General features: G+C 44.6%; 1 protein-coding gene across 1 annotated transcript in view; it reads left to right on the top strand.

The window, feature by feature from the left end:
• The first annotated feature begins 6,716 nt into the window (after positions 1-6,716).
• The window catches only part of LOC147420639 (Transport protein particle (TRAPP) component), a 78,923-nt gene continuing 67,337 nt past the window's right edge, over positions 6,717-18,302 (top strand). Inside the window, exon 1 of the mRNA XM_086504218.1 lies at positions 6,717-6,953. Coding sequence (XP_086360344.1) covers positions 6,790-6,953 — 164 coding nt within the window. The 5' untranslated portion in view covers positions 6,717-6,789. The remainder of the gene's footprint in view (positions 6,954-18,302) is intronic.

The following is an 18,302-nucleotide window of genomic DNA, read 5'->3' on the forward strand; positions in this document are numbered from 1 at the left end:
GCAGGATGCAAGGGCAAGAAGAGACAGAGAGAGAGAGAGAGAGGTTACAAAAAAATCTAAGAGAGCACTCAGATATATTATTATTTTGATGCGCCTTGGAAGTCGGGAGTCTTGGGAGATCGAGAAGTACCGACTCTTGAGTGCTCCTCATTCTCTAATCTAAACATACCACCACCTACTGGCTAAGCTTTGTAATAAGTATTTTCTATCCATTTCAACCAATAAAACATTATGTATTTAAAAATAATAATCTTCCCTTTTTCATTAGCAAAAAGGGAAACCATCACTAAGGCCTCCCCCCTTTGGGGCAGGCCAAAAAATGCAATATTTCACATCATGGGATCAAACTTCCATGAATGCACTTCTTTTTTAAGCAGTCCAAGTAAACAAAGACAAAAAGCAAAAAATAAAAAGCTGAGAGCTTTAAATGAAAGACCAAATTGCAATGATGGAAAGACCCATTATAATTTATATATATATATATATATATATATAATCTTTAAAAAACTTTATCTTTCAACCCAAAAGGACAAATGTCCACCATCAACAACCTCTACATCAATGGCTCAAAAATTGCACCGTTTCTCCACCACAACCCTATGGCCTTCTTCAGGCCAAAAAGGACGTAGTAAACCATCAAAACATAAAAGGTTAGGTACAAGAGAAGGGTAAAGTTTGGATAATGATGGAACAAGAATAACTATCAAAAGTGAAAAGGCAACCTTTTGATTGAGAAAGAAAGAACTCCTAATAGCACATGCACAATGCACATGTACATACTTCTCTCACGCATGGCGTGCGCGTGCACACAAAGGGGGACTACTAGAGGAGAGACTTGACAAATTGACTACACTATCGTTTTCAAAAGAAAAGACCAAATTTTCATCATTTATATTTGGAGCATGCTACGATCGAGAAAGATCAAAGAACATCTTAAGATATTTCTTTCTAAAATAAATAAACAACTTTTCTTGTTTGAAAAGAAAAAGTCCCTCAAAAGATATAAATATGCTATCAAAACCGGCCACCTTTTCCCTCTAAAACAATTTCACCAAAATGTACATTATACAAATGTTGCAATTGATGTACATGAAGGCAAGAAGGAACACTCTATTGCTTGAAAAAAATGATGGAATTGGATTGAGAATTGGGTATCTATATGTCAAAGTTCTGGAAAACAAGAGTTGTAAAAGAAGACATAAAACACATAACTCCATTTTGCAAATGTGCAATGCATGTTTGTAGGAGTAGATTTTTGTGTAGATACCTATAGAGACAGATGCATGCATAGAGACACCTACTCATGAGCATTCACCACCAGATTCATTGATGATTGAGCACACAGAGCCCCCATGCGAGACACGAACATATGAGGTATTTAGAGACCATGATTGTCACCCACCGAGTGTAGACGTCACACATCAGGTTCCAAGGACCCCTTTGACGAGAGTGACTTCTACCATTCTACTTGAGATACCCCAAGAGGTAGAGCCTACATTAGAGGATGTTCCCACCAGGAGTAGTCCCACCCATGAGCCACCTAGGACATATCAAGCCTATATATAGCTCATCATCGAGAGCTTATGATAGGACTACTAGACATGTTTATGTGCCTCGCACAATGACACATGTTAGACCTTTAGCTAGTGGTGACATGCCAGTTTGGATTGAGAGCCACAACACGCATGATGGACTATCACATGGTTGGCTCACATCTAGGCAGTCACTAGAGGCACATGGATTCTATAGAGGACATAGAAAAATCTGGGTTCCTGGACCACATACCATTGCACATCCTCCTAGATCTACTACAGTTTCTTTGACCACACTTACGCCACAGAGACCTAGACCATTTTCATGACCATTAGAGAGGCCTACTCCAAGCTGAGGACATACATGAGCTAGTTATCCACGACCACATACGAGGAGAGCTCGACATACCTTCCTTGAGATACCGTGGACATTGAAAATTTGGCTACCAAAGAGCCTACCACTTATTACACCACAGGGTGCCATGAGCCATAGCTCACCAGAGATTCCCATTGATCATGCTATTGATTTAGAGCTAGGCAAGAGTCATCCACTGAGGGATTCTAAGCTACAAAGTTATTTGATGACACAGTCACAGGCTGATGTCCTCCCTAGACCCATTACTAGTGCTATAGATTCTACCATCCATATGGAGCTAGGTGCTAGCCAGCCATTGACCATTAGACAGAGAGCTAGAAGATTACAGGCTTTATTGTTTGGAGAGAGTTCTCTTCCCTCCTAGTTGCACTAGACCATTGACTTGAGCATATTGACTATGGTGTACTAGCTGCATGCATTTATTCTAGAGGCACTTTTTTCCTTCGGGTTTTTTCCCTCTAGGTATCCAGGTTTGAGACCCTAGTTTAGGATTTATTTCATTTTGTAATAAAACTTTCACTACTATGCTGACACACCTTTCTAGGTGGTGGTGTCTTGCCTTATGATTTTGCAACATAGATGGACTTTAGCTTTCAGATTGCATGGTTCCATTGAGCTTCAGAGTTATATGCCGATTTCCACAACTACTGAGGAGCTGCATCATATTTCTCTAGGTGTATCGCTTCCTATGCTATATGTTTTTGTACACCTATATTTGCTTATTGTGGCTTTTAATGGTTTGATTGAGTCCATTTTATTATGTCTTGTTATCTGTCAGTAGAGATAAATAAGTTTGTACATGCTTTAGTTAATTAACATAGAGTTTAGTCTTATTGATAAGCCTTGAGGTTAGGAAGCTGTGACTTTAGGTTAACTCATTTACTTGACCTACTAGTTCTAGTTGACAGAATTATTTAAATTTTTGAGACCTTAGGAGGGTTTTAGGCATAGAGAGGCTTGCTCACTTCACAACAAAGAGCACTAGTAAGAATACAAAGGATATGGAAGCACCAAAGTGCCACAAGCGTAAAAGCTTAAGCTGGAGGAGAAATCCAGCTGGATTTTGGTACTTTAATCACGCATAGCCTATGGTATTAGAGTCCTAGAGATTCCCAGTGGGGCGCTTTTCCTTGAGAAGCATAAAACCTTGGGCATACAAAATAAGCACTCACGAAAAATGCTTTGAAAAACAATGTGAAAAAAAAATGAAGAATAAAAGAGCAAGAAAAATGAAAAAGAAAAGACTTCCATTGAGCTTAAAGTAAAAAATTCAAGCTTTTGTTTGGAATTGTATAGTTAGTTCACTTATCTCTACTCATAAACACAAATAGGGAATCTTACCTTTATATAATTTTTCTAACTTAGCTAGTACTAGAGTGACTGCTTTAACCCTTCGTCATAGCTAACTAATTGATAGATTCATCCATAAGCCCAAAACTCTTGTTTAATTATTTTTAGCAAGTGCAATTTATTTGTCTTTTATTGGTAGTTTAACAATTCATAATCCTTTGCACTTAGTCATTCTATGATGTGCTTTACTTTGCCTTATGACTTATTTGCCACATGATTATGCTTGCTACTTCATTGCCTTTTGTCTTTTGCAGGCACATTCTTCTTGGAGCATTCACCACGACATCGATTTGGGGACGACAAAGCTTAGGAACCAACGTCAGCAGCCATTTTCACCTTCTCATGGACATTATTTTTCCATTTGCTATGTATATATTCATGGGCTTACATTGAGTTCCAAGTTGTATCTGTTTATTCACTTCATGTACTTTGGGCGGTCGGCCATAACTTTTAAAACCCTAAGTATATAAGTGAATGTAGCTCATGTGAAAGGGGAGATATCATTTTGAGAGAAACATAGAGCAGAGAAGAAGAAGAAGAAGAAGAAGGAGGCTATGGAGGTGGAAGCATGGAGCCGCATGTACTCTCTTCACAGACCGATTATATGCATGCAATGAAGATGAGTCCTTTTGACTTTCTCTTGCTTTTCATTAAGTTGTGTATTAGTGTCTTGATGGTGTAGATTAAGAACTAATCGCTCTCTAATTCTTGACTGCCTATTGTATGTTTGATTCTAGTAGTGTGTGCATGATTATATTAGTGTGTAGATTAAGGATTTGTGTATGCATTGCTCTAATCATAACTCCATGAGCTTGGGTGAGCTTGTGATTAGGATGTGACTATGAGGATTAGTAGAGAATGCAACGATTAGCAACCTTGATTAACATAAGGATTAGCGCGTGTGCATACACTAATCCCTTTCATTAGTCCTCTCTTCTTCCTATTGTAGATAATCTCATGTGATTTCCACACTCAATTCTATCTCATTTCTCTCGCACAATCACCCATGTGTGATGTTTCCATGCCCTACACGGGTCGCTACCATCCTTGGATTGATAATTTTGTCGATTCTTTGGAGCTATGCTACGAGGGAGAGTAGAGAAGAAGAAGAAGGAGGCTATGGAGGTGGAAGCATGGAGCCGCATGTACTCTCTTCACGGATTGATTATATGCATGCAATGAAGATGAGTCCTTTTGCCTTTCTCTTGCTTTTCATTAAGTTGTGTATTAGTGTCTTGATGGTGTAAATTAAGAACTAATCGCTCTCTAATTCTTGACTGCCTATTGTATATTTGATTCTAGTAGTGTGTGCATGATTAGATTAGTGTGTAGATTAAGGATTTGTGCATGCATTGCTCTAATCATAACTCCATGAGCTTGGGTGAGCTTGTGATTAGGATGTGACCATGAGGATTAGTAGAGAATGCAACGATTAGCAACCTTGATTAGCATAAGGGTTAGCGTGTGTGCATACACTAATCCCCTTCATTAGTCCTCTCTTCTTCCTATTGTAGATAATCTCATGTGATTTCCCCACTCAATTCTATGTCATTTCTCTCACATAATCACTCATGTGTGATGTTTCCATACCCTAGCCGGGTCGCTACCATCCTCGGATTGATAATTTTGTTGATTCTTTGGAGCTATGCTACGAGGGAGTTAACATTTGGCGCCGCTACCGAGGATGATAGTGACTTGGCGAGAGCACGGAAACATCACACATGGGTGATTATGTGAGAGAAATGAGATAGAATTGAGTGTGGAAATCACATGAGATTATCTACAATAGGAAGAAGAGAGGAAAATAAAGGGGATTAGTGTATGCACACACGCTAACCCTTATGCTAATCAAGGTTGCTAATCGTTGCATTCTCTACTAATCTTCATGGTCACATCCTAATCACAAGCTCACCCAAGCTCATGGAGTTATGATTAGAGCAATGCATACACAAATCCTTAATCTACACACTACTCTAATCATGCACACACCACTAGAATCAAACATACAATAGGCAGTCAAGAATTAGAGAGCGATTAGTTCTTAATCTACACCATCAAGACACTAATACACAACTTAATGAAAAGCAAGAGAAAGTCAAAAGGACTCATTTTCATTGCATGCATATAATCGGTCCGTGAAGAGAGTACATGCGGCTGCATGCTTCCACCTCCATAGCCTCCTTCTTCTTCTTCTTCTTCTTCTCTACTCTAAGTTTCTCTCAAAATGATATCTCCCCTTTCACATGAGCTACATTCACTTATATACCTAGGGTTTTAAAAGTTATGGCCGGCCGCCCAAAATACATGAAGTGAATAAACAGATACAACTTGGAACTCAATGTGAGCCCATGAATATATACATAGCAAATGGAAAAATAATGTCCATGAGAAGGTGAAAATGGCTACTCACGTTGGATGCATCCAACATAGGCACACAACCTTTACCCCAACAATGCGTAGTTGAGATCAAGATTAACTAATAGTATCCCCAATAACTAGCTACAACTTCACAGTACACCATATCTGGGCTTCGTCGCTTTATCCTAAGTGAATCCATGTAGACTCGACTCTAGCTATTTTAGTAACCATGAGTGCGACAAAAGGCATTAGGGAGGACTTTACACATATATGTGAATTTACAATCAGATATTCATGTACACATTACACCCACAAGGACCCAATGGAGAAGTTGGTGACACCCATTGAGCGTAGCCCATGAGCCTCGAACTCTCAAGGGCCTCAACCTTGGGGTTACAAAGGCGCAACCAAATGAGCTACACTAGAGCTAGTTATTGCGATTGGTGTGACCATTTTGTCACTTACTTGTTGTTCCCACCTCTGTAGGCTATTGAAAAGTACTTGTTACATCCTCAAATTTTTGATGTAGAGTGTATTTTTGGTCCCAAACACACCTTATTTTTTGGGGAAAAAAAACCAAAATACCTCTCAAATTTATGTAAATTCCCAAAATACTTGTGTAATTTTAAAAATTCCCAAAATACCCTCAAATTTGGACAAATTTGTCCAACAATGTCCTTAAATTTTATCAAAATTTCCAATATGCATCTTAAAATTTTGCCAAAATTATGAGAATATCCCTCAAATTTGAAAAAAATATCTCTCAATACACTACATTATAAAAAATAGTTGATAAAAGCAATGATTGGCATGTTAGAGTGAGGATTTTAAGGGTCTGTTCGACACAAAAGATTAAATAACTTATGATTTGCATATTCAAATTTCTTATTTCTTAATTCGATGGCCATAATCTTTCTAAAATAGGTTTATGGATGCAATCTTTGTATTGTAAAGAATCAAGTATGTGAAAATGGAAGCAATCCTTGTATTGTAAAGAATCAAGTATGTAAAGAAAGAACAGGGGGTATTTTGGGAATTTTCAAAATTAGAGGGTATTTTAGAAATTTCCACAAATTTCAGGGGCATTCTGGTAAATTTTCCCTAAATGTTGTTGGCGACGCATCTGCGTTTTCCGGCAACGTGTACTCCTAAACGCATACTCCGTTCGACGGTATGGCAGCGAGGGGCGAGAGAGAGGTGGCGGAGAGCTGTGTGGAGTGGGTGAGCATGGAGATGGTGGAGGCCTACTGTCACCGACTCCATCCTTCAAAACCCGAGCTTGCGGGTCGTCGCATTGAAGCCATCGGTTATCAGGTCGGCTTGCAACTTGCTGAAAGGTTTACTCACTTCCTGTGTTATACGTATGTGTGCTCTGAGAGAGAGAGAGAGAGAGAGAGAGAGAGAGAGAGAGAGAGAGAGTTTTATCTTCGCAGCTAGAAATAGAGGATCTTCTTGCGATCTTTGAAAGGGGTTTAAACTTTAGAGGGATCTCTACAGGGGGTTGTTTGTGTATCATTGCGGGCCAATTTTAGCTGCCCTCTATCTCAGTTGCCGTGGAATAGGTGTATTTGTGAGCTCATGTATATGACTTTCCTGTTAGGAGAAGCTGAAATTTTCTCTTGTGACTCTCTTTTGTCCCCAAAGTGCCTTTTCGGCTGTTGATCTCGAAATAGTATCATAGCATTGGTGCAATGGGACATATTGTGCCCGACTTCCAGGCTGATCGTGTGTCGCTTTTCCACATTGGAGAGGAGCATAATGTAGGTAGCTGCTATCCTTTCCTCATTTTGGTGTTGATTCTGCGATTCATCGGCTGATTTGGAGGAACTATCACGATTGTGACTATGTTAACAGCAATACATCTACTCCTAGTTGCAGATACGCGAAGTACCATGCCAAGGAGGACCCCTGCGCTTGGATGGTCACACCCCTTCACCTGTCACAAAACGGGAGCGTACACGAGCACTTAGAAATCTGAAAAATAATATACTTTGCAAAAGGGAGAGAAGGGAGAAGATCGAGACAGTATTGGGGACCAGAAGATGGGCTGGTCTCCCCCCCGTTAAGAGTATTCTTTTGTTCAGGGAGAATTCTTATACAAGCACGAGAACCCGAGGAAACCCCTCCGTTTTGTAATCTTAGACCCGAGGGTCGTGCTTTCTCGTAAAGGGCTTGGGCACAAGGCCGTCCTTCCCGTAAGGGACTTAGGCGCGAAGCCGTACTTTCCCGTAAGTGACTTAGGCGTGAAGCCGTACTTCCCGTGAAGGGCCTTCCCGTAAGACGGGAGATTCCTGCAAAACAAACCACACAAACACGTGACAACAATTCGTATGGCGAAACCACAATAGATACCTGTCGCTCTTGCGCGGGAAAAGCGACTTCCGTGCTTCGTAGTCTCGCGATCTCTTGCGGCAGAGTCTTGTCTTGCTGACGTTGGTACCCCCTTTGAGTGAGGGCATGTGGTGCTTTTATAGCTCCCTGGCCACGGCACGAATAGCTGCTCGCGTAGAGATCGCGGCCGGGTTTTTTTTTTTTTTTTGCGCTGTTCTACCCGAAATAGGGAGAGAGAATTCGCTGGCTGGTTTTGTTGCTTTATCTTCTAAGTGGCTGCCCACTTATTAAGTGGGCGGTGGGCATATTTTATAATTGGACTGAACCTGCCCAAAAACTCAATAAAACCTTATAAGTTAAAACCAATGCATTTCACAACACTTCCCAGGCATCCCTGGATGCAACCACATGCACGAATGCAATGCAAACATAGATTCCTCGCGGGAAAGTGTTTGCCTTCCCGCGATTGTTCCTGCTTTTCGTAAAAAGCTTCATTGAACCCATCTTTATTCTTGTGCTTGCGTTCTTACGCGTATTTTCTTACTCAGTTCGGATTTCCTCCTTAGCCTACGGGATGCCCCCTTACTAATGCACCCGTCACCCATCATGTGACGCATCAGGGGCACTCGTAACCCGGCCCTTTCCACCGAACTTACGGAAACTCCTTCGCGATGTTTACCGTCACCCATCAAATGACACATCAGAGTTTGTCCGTTCTTGATGGTAGTTCCTGTAGCTACAATCTTTTAACAGTTCTTAGTGCACATAATAAAATATCCTAGAAAAAGAGATTAATCATTAAAAATAAGAAAATAGTCCAATTAGCAACATCACCCAAAGGCGTGTCTCTTCGCCAAAAGCCACACTCCTTCGACGACTGGTCACACCCCTTCGCTCTACGGGTGCGACTCTTCGCCCAATGGTTGCAGCTCTTCGCTGAAAGGATGTGTCTTTACATCTAAAGTCATGTCTCTTCATCAGGAGACGTGCCTTTTCATTTAGAGCCCTTGTATCACACATTCAATCAATCAAACACAGAGTCTTCTAAGTCTTGTTCTAAGTTCAGTTTCAGATTCTTAAGTCTTAATCATGAGTTTAAGTACTTAATTAAGGATTAGCACCTAGAATCCTTACAGTGGTATCAGAGCAAATTTTTTCCCGAGACCCGAAGGTTGTGAGCCCTCACCCTCGCCGCTACCCTCTTCTCCCCCCTTTTTCCGGAGTTGCATGGAAGCAGAAGAAAGATGGAATTCAACTTCTTCCCCGATGGTATGAGATAATTGATTTAATTCTATACATAAAAAAGCAGCATAAACAGAATGGGACAGCAGTGTGTGCGAGTGTGTGGTATACCCAGAGTTTATGTGGCGTACCCGGTGACTTTCGGGACAACTCCTGCTGGAGCCTCTTTGAGCGCCCTTTCCTCGGGTAGTACCCCTTCAAACCCATGGTCGCACCCCTTCATGCGCATGGGTACCACGCCGGCAGGTGCCACCTCTTCCCAATGCTCGCATTCCTTGGAAGTGCCCCTTCAGTTTGAAGAGTTCGCACCCCTTCCCAAGGATTGCACCCCTTCACGCGAACGGTTCTCAAATCACTTGGCGCCATGAGACTCGCAAATGGGCTGAATTTCTGCAAACGTTGGCTGCAAATCTGAAAAGCTGGCTGAATTCTGCTACGCAAGGACCAAGGCTGAATTTCTGAAGTGCTGGCAGATTTAACATTTTATCGCTGGCTGAAACCATAGTTACATGGGACGGCGGGTCGGGGTCGGGAACGGGGTCAGGACGGCAAAAGTCAGGATACGGGGACGAGGGTCGGAACGGCAAAAAAAAAAAGAGAGTTTTTTTGGCATTTTTTGACCTACACACATGCCACACACATAGAGCATCACTTTGACCATAAATTTACACTAAATAGACCAAAGAACACGAGTCATATAGGCTGAAATATGCTAATAGAACATCGATGATCGATGGATACAAAATGAGAAGTGCATGCCACAAGGGCTCAAGACTCAAAAAGCTTAAAGGACTTAGGACAAGCCTGAGGCCTCAAGGATAACAAAAAGTACAAAGCGCTATGTAGTAGGTAGAGTCGTAGACTCAAGAGTCTAGACTCGAGAGTCGAGTGATCAATGATCATCAAACTCAAGAAGTGCTCGCCTGCTGAATCTCCACATCGTCGTCGTAGTCGAGGTCGTCAGCAACGTATGAGGGCTCCGGCTCGGGAGGCTCGCATTGAGGCTCGAAATCCTCCTCTAGCTCCTCCAAAAGAATATCGGCCATAGATGGATTCTCTTGTGCCATCTCCCACTCAGTGAAAGGATCTGCCTTGTGTGTGATGCTCTTGGCAAGCATGCGCAAGTTAGCGCTCACAAACACCAAATCATTGGCCCTCTGAACGCCAAGGCGATTCCTCTTCTTAGAGGCAATGTGGCTGTACACACTCCATAGTTGCTCCAAGCAACTAGTGGTACATGCTTGGCTAAGGACACGAACAGCCAAGCGCTGCAAATGTGGGCCATCTCATCCATAGTCCTCCCACCACAAAACCGAGCCAATCTTGTTGCGATCAAGCTGTGCATCTACACATCCATAGGAGCCCTTCTTTTGCCTGTAGTTGAGTAGCTCGTCTCTAATCTTGCGCCTAATGTCACTGCTAGGCTCAAGGCGCTCCAATGCAAGCCGCCATCCTTTGCTCACCTCCTTGTCGGTCTCTTGACGCCTTCCTTGAAACTCAGGGTCAAGCACATAAGCTGCCGCATGAAGTGGAGAGTAGTATCCATTCCACCTCGACTCACACAAGCCATGAATCTCCGCATATTGAACAGGGTCAGACACAAGCTTCTCAAGTGCCTCTATCATCTGATCCATGGCTTCGTAGACTTTGCCATTGCATGGCTGCAAGCCATCCACCACTCGAAGTAGGTGTAGAATAGGCTTGACCATGGCGTCAAGAGTCTTCACCTCCTCCCACCAAGCAGCGTCGTCGGCCCATTCTCGACATTTCAATCCTACTGCTGATGTAGACTCCGGCATGGCCTGGAACTCATCACTGAGAAAGAGGCCCCTTAAGGCTCCGCCACATGTAGACAAGCGGCCTAGCATAAGCCAATTGAATGCAAATCTTGTCTCTGAATATTTGAGCAAAGACAAGTGGCTCCTCTTTGAGAATTCATGGCGCACTTTTTGATGGTTGAGCACAAAGGAGACAATTCGAGAGGCGTCACCAATGGTGGGTGAAATCCATGACAAGTTCCCTATGTCCTTGAGGAGGTTATTGAGGCAATGCGCCATGCAAAATGTGAGATGGATGCTGGGATACATGCCCTCAATGATAGCTTCGGCTGCCCTATTTGACGCCTCTCCATCTGCAACCATACAAAGGACATTCTCCGGGCCGGTGATCTCTATGGTGCTTGTCCACTCCGCAGCAAGCATCTCGGCGGCCTTGCCACTATCGGATGCATCATGTGACTCCACATAGTACATCTCCCCTCGAGAGTAGGCCACCACCCCGTGGATGGACCGCTTGCGGGTGTCGCTCCATCCATCTACAAGAAGAGAGACGCCATTGGTCTCCCACAAATCCTTTGTTGCTTGGGCCGCTTGCTCCACGACAAGCTTCTCTTTGTCAAGAAGGGTGGTGCGAAGCCTCTCCGATGAAGGTGGCACATAAGAGGAGCCATATTCCCCTATTTTCGTAACCATGGTTCGAAAGTATGGAGACCTATCCACACAAAATAGAGCATGTTGCGTTAGTATGGAGAGTCGAGAAATTATAACCCATTATGAATACAAAATGGAAGATTGCAATGTGTATATGCCAAGGGAAACTCACCGCGAAGCATGGAAGGCAATGTGGTCGTGGAAGAAGAATCTGGCAACCGACCTATCTACCTCTTCCTTCAATTTAGGATTCCAATTTTCGTTGAGAGTGGTTTGGCGATGCGGAAGGGAAGAGGACGGTGTAGATCCATGGCTCTTGAAGGTTCGAGAGATGTCGTCAAGGTTGGCTTCCCTTTGCTCTCGCGGTGTCGCCGTGGTGGAGGGATCAACGGCAACAAAACGGCCCCTCTTGGCCGCTTCCGCAACCTCATATACCGTGAGTTTCTCAAGAAGATCCAACCTCTTCTCGGGAGCTACATGAGGGCAAAACTTCACCTCGTGACCGGGTTCATGAAGAAGATGGGCTCGCACTTTGTTTGAACCACCCGATCTCTTGTATGGACATAGCTTGCATGTCCATGGTCTTGCACTGCCACCTTTGCCACGCGAGCTAAAGTCGACTTCATCCCACCACGACCAAGTTTGCACGGCGGGCCTCCTTCGAGAAGAAGCGGCTTGAGAAGTGGAGTTGGCTTGAGATGACATGATGGTGGAGAGACTCGAGAGAGTAGAGCTTAGAAGTTAGAAGGGTTAGAGGAGAGCTTGTGTGGAGAGAGTAAAGGAGAGCTTCAAAGTGGGCAGAAGAGGGAGAGGAGAGCTTCAAAGTTCAAACTTGAGCCTTGAGCTTGAGGGAAATGGAATGAGCTTGAGCCTTGAGCTTGAGGGAAATGGAATGAGCATTGAGCATTGAGACTATGAGTATTAAGAGGCCCAAGGGAGCCTTTTATAGCCTCCCAAGGGCCAAGGCTTAAAAAATATGGCAGTTGGGGCTGCACAGAGCCGTTGCAAACGATCAAAAACAGTCATTTTTTTGAATCCGACCCCGGCCGACCCCTGCCGTCCCCGTCCGGTCCGTCCGACCCCGCCCGGCCCCCCTGCGACCCGCTCGTCCGGCCCGTTTTCCGTCCGTCCCTCGGCGTTCCCAGCCGTTCCCGGCCCGGTTACGGCCGTTCCCCGGCCCTAGGGCCCGTCCCCCCCGTCCCCTGTAACTATGCATAGATGGATTCTCTTGTGCCATCTCCCACTCAGTGAAAGGATCTGCCTTGTGTGTGACGCTCTTGGCAAGCATGCGCAAGTTAGCGCTCACAAACACCAAATCATTGGCCCTCTGAATGCCAAGGCGATTCCTCTTCTTAGAGGCAATGTGGCTGTACACACTCCATAGTTGCTCCAAGCAACTAGTGGTACATGCTTGGCTAAGGACACGAACAGCCAAGCGCTGCAAATGTGGGCCATCTCCTCCATAGTCCTCCCACCACAAAACCGAGCCAATCTTGTTGCGATCAAGCTGTGCATCTACACATCCATAGGAGCCCTTCTTTTGCCTGTAGTTGAGTAGCTCGTCTCTAATCTTGCGCCTAATGTCACTGCTAGGCTCAAGGCGCTCCAATGCAAGCCGCCATCCTTTGCTCACCTCCTTGTCGGTCTCTTGACGCCTTCCTTGAAACTCAGGGTCAAGCACATAAGCTGCCGCATGAAGTGGAGAGTAGTATCCATTCCACCTCGACTCACACAAGCCATGAATCTCCGCATATTGAACAGGGTCAGACACAAGCTTCTCAAGTGCCTCTATCATCCGATCCATGGCTTCGTAGACTTTGCCAATGCATGGCTGCAAGTCATCCACCACTCGAAGTAGGTGTAGAATAGGCTTGACCATGGCGTCAAGAGTCTTCACCTCCTCCCACCAAGCGGCGTCGTCGGCCCATTCTCGGCATTTCAATCCTACTGCTGATGTAGACTCCGGCATGGCCTGGAACTCATCACTGAGAAAGAGGCCCCTTAAGGCTCCACCACATGTAGACAAGCGGCCTAGCATAAGCCAATTAAATGCAAATCTTGTTTCTGAATATTTGAGCAAAGACAAGTGGCTCCTCTTTGAGAATTCATGGCGCACTTTTTGATGGTTGAGCACAAAGGAGACAATTCGAGAGGCGTCACCAATGGTGAGTGAAATCCATGACAAGTTCCCTATGTCCTTGAGGAGGTTATTGAGGCAATGCGCCATGCAAAATGTGAGATGGATGCTGGGATACATGCCCTCAATGATAGCTTCGGCTGCCCTATTTGACGCCTCTCCATCTGCAACCATACAAAGGACATTCTCCGGGCCGGTGATCTCTATGGTGCTTGTCCACTCCGCAGCAAGCATCTCGGCGGCCTTGCCACTATCGGATGCATCATGTGACTCCACAAAGTACATCTCCCCTCGAGAGTAGGCCACCACCCCGTGGATGGACCGCTTGCGGGTGTCGCTCCATCCATCTACAAGAAGAGAGACGCCATTGGTCTCCCACAAATCCTTTGTTGCTTGGGCCGCTTGCTCCACGGCAAGCTTCTCTTTGTCAAGGAGGGTGGTGCGAAGCCTCTCCGATGAAGGTGGCACATAAGAGGAGCCATATTCCCCTATTTTCGTAACCATGGTTCGAAAGTATGGAGACCTATCCACACAAAATAGAGCATGTTGCGTTAGTATGGAGAGTCGAGAAATTATAACCCATTATGAATACAAAATGGAAGATTGCAATGTGCATATGCCAAGGGAAACTCACCGCGAAGCATGGAAGGCAATGTGGTCGTGGAAGAAGAATCGGGCAACCGACCTATCTACCTCTTCCTTCAATTTAGGATTCCAATTTTCGTTGAGAGTGGTTTGACGATGCGGAAGGGAAGAGGACAGTGTAGATCCATGGCTCTTGAAGGTTCGAGAGATGTCGTCAAGGTTGGCTTCCCTTTGCTCTTGCGGTGTCGCCGTGGCGGAGGGATCAACGGCAACAAAACGGCCCCTCTTGGCCGCTTCCGCAACCTCATACACCGTGAGTTTCTCAAGAAGATCCAACCTCTTCTCGGGAGCTACATGAGGGCAAAACTTCACCTCGTGACCGGGTTCATGAAGAAGATGGGCTCGCACTTTGTTTGAACCACCCGATCTCTTGTATGGACATAGCTTGCACGTCCATGGTCTTGCACCGCCACCTTTGCCACGCGAGCTAAAGTCGACTTCATCCCACCACGACCACGTTTGCACGGCGGGCCTCCTTCGAGAAGAAGCGGCTTGAGAAGTGGAGTTGGCTTGAGATGACATGATGGTGGAGAGACTCGAGAGAGTAGAGCTTAGAAGTTAGAAGGGTTAGAGGAGAGCTTGTGTGGAGAGAGAGTAAAGGAGAGCTTCAAAGTGGGTAGAAGAGGGAGAGGAGAGCTTCAAAGTTCAAACTTGAGCCTTGAGCTTGAGGGAAATGGAATGAGCATTGAGCATTGAGACTATGAGTATTAAGAGGCCCAAGGGAGCCTTTTATAGCCTCCCAAGGGCCAAGGCTTAAAAAATATGGCAGTTGGGGCTGCACAGAGCCCTTGCAAACGGTAAAAAACAGTCACTTTGTTGAATCCGACCCTGGCCGCCCCCTGCCGTCCCTGTCCGGTCCATCCGACCTCGGTCCGGCCCCGGCCGTCCCCGGTCCGTCCCCCCTGCGACCCGCCCGTCCGGCCCGTTTTCCGTCCGTCCCTCGGCGTTCCCAGCCGTTCCCGGCCCGGTTACGGCCGTTCCCCGGCCCTAGGGCCCGTCCCCCCCGTCCCCCCAGTCCCCTGTAACTATGGCTGAAACGTCACCTGATGCTGAAACGTTGGCTTCTAATTTGCAAGCGCTGGCTGTTTTACGCTGCCAATGGACTTTCGTTGGACTTATTTCTACGTTGGCTAGGTCTTTCTGTTTTTACGTTGGGCAGTTTATTCAATTTTCAGATTATTCAAGTGACTTAAGGTCACTTGATTTAAGTTGGCCGCCCAAAGACCCAATTTTTTAAAAAACCAATGTGAACTCACTCACTTGATTAAAAAAAAAAAAACCCCAAATATACTAACTTAAAAAAACAAAGAGAAAACCCACCCGCGTTGGCCTTGTGCACACTCTGCGTGCAGTACCTTTTGCCGATGAGAGCAGTTGGATAACCTGTCAGACAAAATTCCCCGACGAAATCTTGCCCGAGAATTCCACTACACATGAAGTGTTCGTGATTCCGGATTCTTCTTCTCAGAGCCGGACGTGATAATTATTCCAGATCCCCCGCCTCCAGAGCGCGAACTTATTCCAGAGAGATTTTCCGCTCACGGAGCACCCGTCCCAGAACCTGTTCCGGAACTAGAATCTACATCCGTTCAAGAGTTCCTTTTGAGGCGTAACCATGCCGAATTCTCAGGATGGAGGTGGTCAATTTGACGATGCCCTTACTCTTATCAAGGAGCAGATGACTACACTTTCCATAAGCCTCGCATCACTTCACACTCGCTTGGATGAGATGCACACGGAAAACACTTCTCGAAGTCGACCTGTTGTTTCTCGAACTACAAATGCAGCATCTTCAACACCTTCTTCCGAAGCTTCAGTGGATGAACCCAACGAACCAGATCCAACTGATGAGGTAGACAATCGCGAACTTCAATTACTTTATAAAATTTTTAATGCTGCACAGAAGAAGAAGCTTGATGTTAAACTGTCGGAACCGTACACTGGTCGCTGCGACAAGCGCGTGTTGGACCAATGGCTGTTCAAAATGGAGATTTACTTCTCGAACACAGACTTGGTCGAGAGTAAAAAAGTTGCACTTGCTAGTTCTCTGCTTAAGGACACAACATTTTTTTGGTGGCAACGACGGGTTGCTGATGGTAAACACACACCTTCTTGGGATAAATTCCGACGTGCTATTCGCAAGGCGTTCGAACCTGCCAATGCGGATTTTCATGCCCGGTCCTCTCTTCGCCGCCTGAGCCAGACAGGTTCCTTGGCCGCGTACATCATAGAGTTCCAAAGACTAACTTTGGAGATAGAGACCCTTAGTCCCTCTGATAAACTTCACAGCTTTATCGACGGACTCGAACCCAACCTGAAGGATGATGTGCACAAATACAACCCTACCACTTTGGATGCTGCAATTGCCTATGTGGAGCGTCTTGGCGATAATCGGCGCCCTGCACGGAATTTTCTCCCTGGTAACAGATCTTCAAACAGCGCTCGCTTTTCACAGCGCGATCGCAGAGACAACTATAGCCAAAGTCAACAACATCAATCTCACTTCAGACAGCAAGCAACACAACCTTATTCAACTTCAAGGTTCTATTCTCAAGATCGACAATCTGAAAGCAGATCTTCTTCACATGTTCCTCCACTTGATCGTGGTAAAGGAAGTGATTTTTCTCAAGATCGGCATTCCAATACTCAGCAAGGCTCTTCGTCAAATGCATTTTCAACTTCAAAGAAGGAAGGATTATGTACAATTTGCAGTGGTAACCATAGATGGTATCAATGTCCAAAGAGACCAAATCCGTCTAATTCGAAAAGAAATTCCAACGCGGAAATATCATCGAATCTTGAACAACCAGATTCTGCTAAGGATAAAGGAAAATCTGTGGTCAATACGATTCGTGTCTCAGAGGATACGAGTATTCTTATGAAGCATGCTCAGTGCAATTCTTCAATTTTGGAGCCTCTCTCAAAGCAAGTTTTGAGCCTTCTTGGACTACTCAATGGTCGCTCCATCAATATTTTGGTGGACAGCGGATGCTCGAATAATTTCGTCAGCACACAGATAGTTCAACAGCTTGGCTTACCAACTCAGAAGACATCTCACTTATATGATGTGGAATTAGGAGATGGATCAATTTTGACTTGTGATCAGACAGTTCGACAGTTACAGTTCGAGATTCAAACTTATGCAGATCAATTGGATTTCGAAGTCACGCCTTTATCTTATTACGACATGATTCTTGGTCAGCATTGGTTATTCCAATATGATCTAGCAATTAGCTTTCGAGGACATACTATCAATTTGTTCAAAGATGGACGTGAATTGACTTTACACGGGAAGAGTGATTCAAGCCTCACGTGTACTAGTCAAGCGACATGATACAGTGGATTATGAAGAGAATATGATTTCCGATGCAGATGCAAATATTATAATTGATGAATTTTTGAATTCATTAACTTCTCCTGAATCAACTGATGAAGACAAAGATAAAGATATAGTTGCAGATTCCGAGTCTGAAGACGACTATGCTTTCTTTGATTCTTTATTGGATGATGATATGCCAATTACAAGCCATGAAGTTACAGTTCCAGAAGATGATTTTGAAGAATTTTGGGATTCATTATTGGAAGATGATTACAGTCTCAAGCCAAAATCCTCTCCAGAGATTACTAAAGTTGAAGTCATCCCATCTGAAGAGTACCTTGAGAAGATTTCCTCTTCCCCAAATATTTCACAGTTATTGAAAGATTTTGAACCAGAAATCTTACATCACACGAAGGATTTTGAAGATCAATCTTTTGTTGCAGTCAACCTGATTATGCCAGATTCCTCTAAAAAGTCTTTGAACAATGCAATGATATGGGACTTAGCAGTCAAAGCAAAAAGGTTTCGCAAGAAGAAAAGGTTCAAGACAAAGGTTTCTGATAACTCAAAGATTGAAGATTTT

The sequence above is a fragment of the Adiantum capillus-veneris genome, chromosome 28 (genome assembly GCF_014529385.1).
Source record: "Adiantum capillus-veneris isolate H3 chromosome 28, ASM1452938v2, whole genome shotgun sequence".
NCBI classification, from domain to species: Eukaryota; Viridiplantae; Streptophyta; class Polypodiopsida; order Polypodiales; family Pteridaceae; genus Adiantum; species Adiantum capillus-veneris.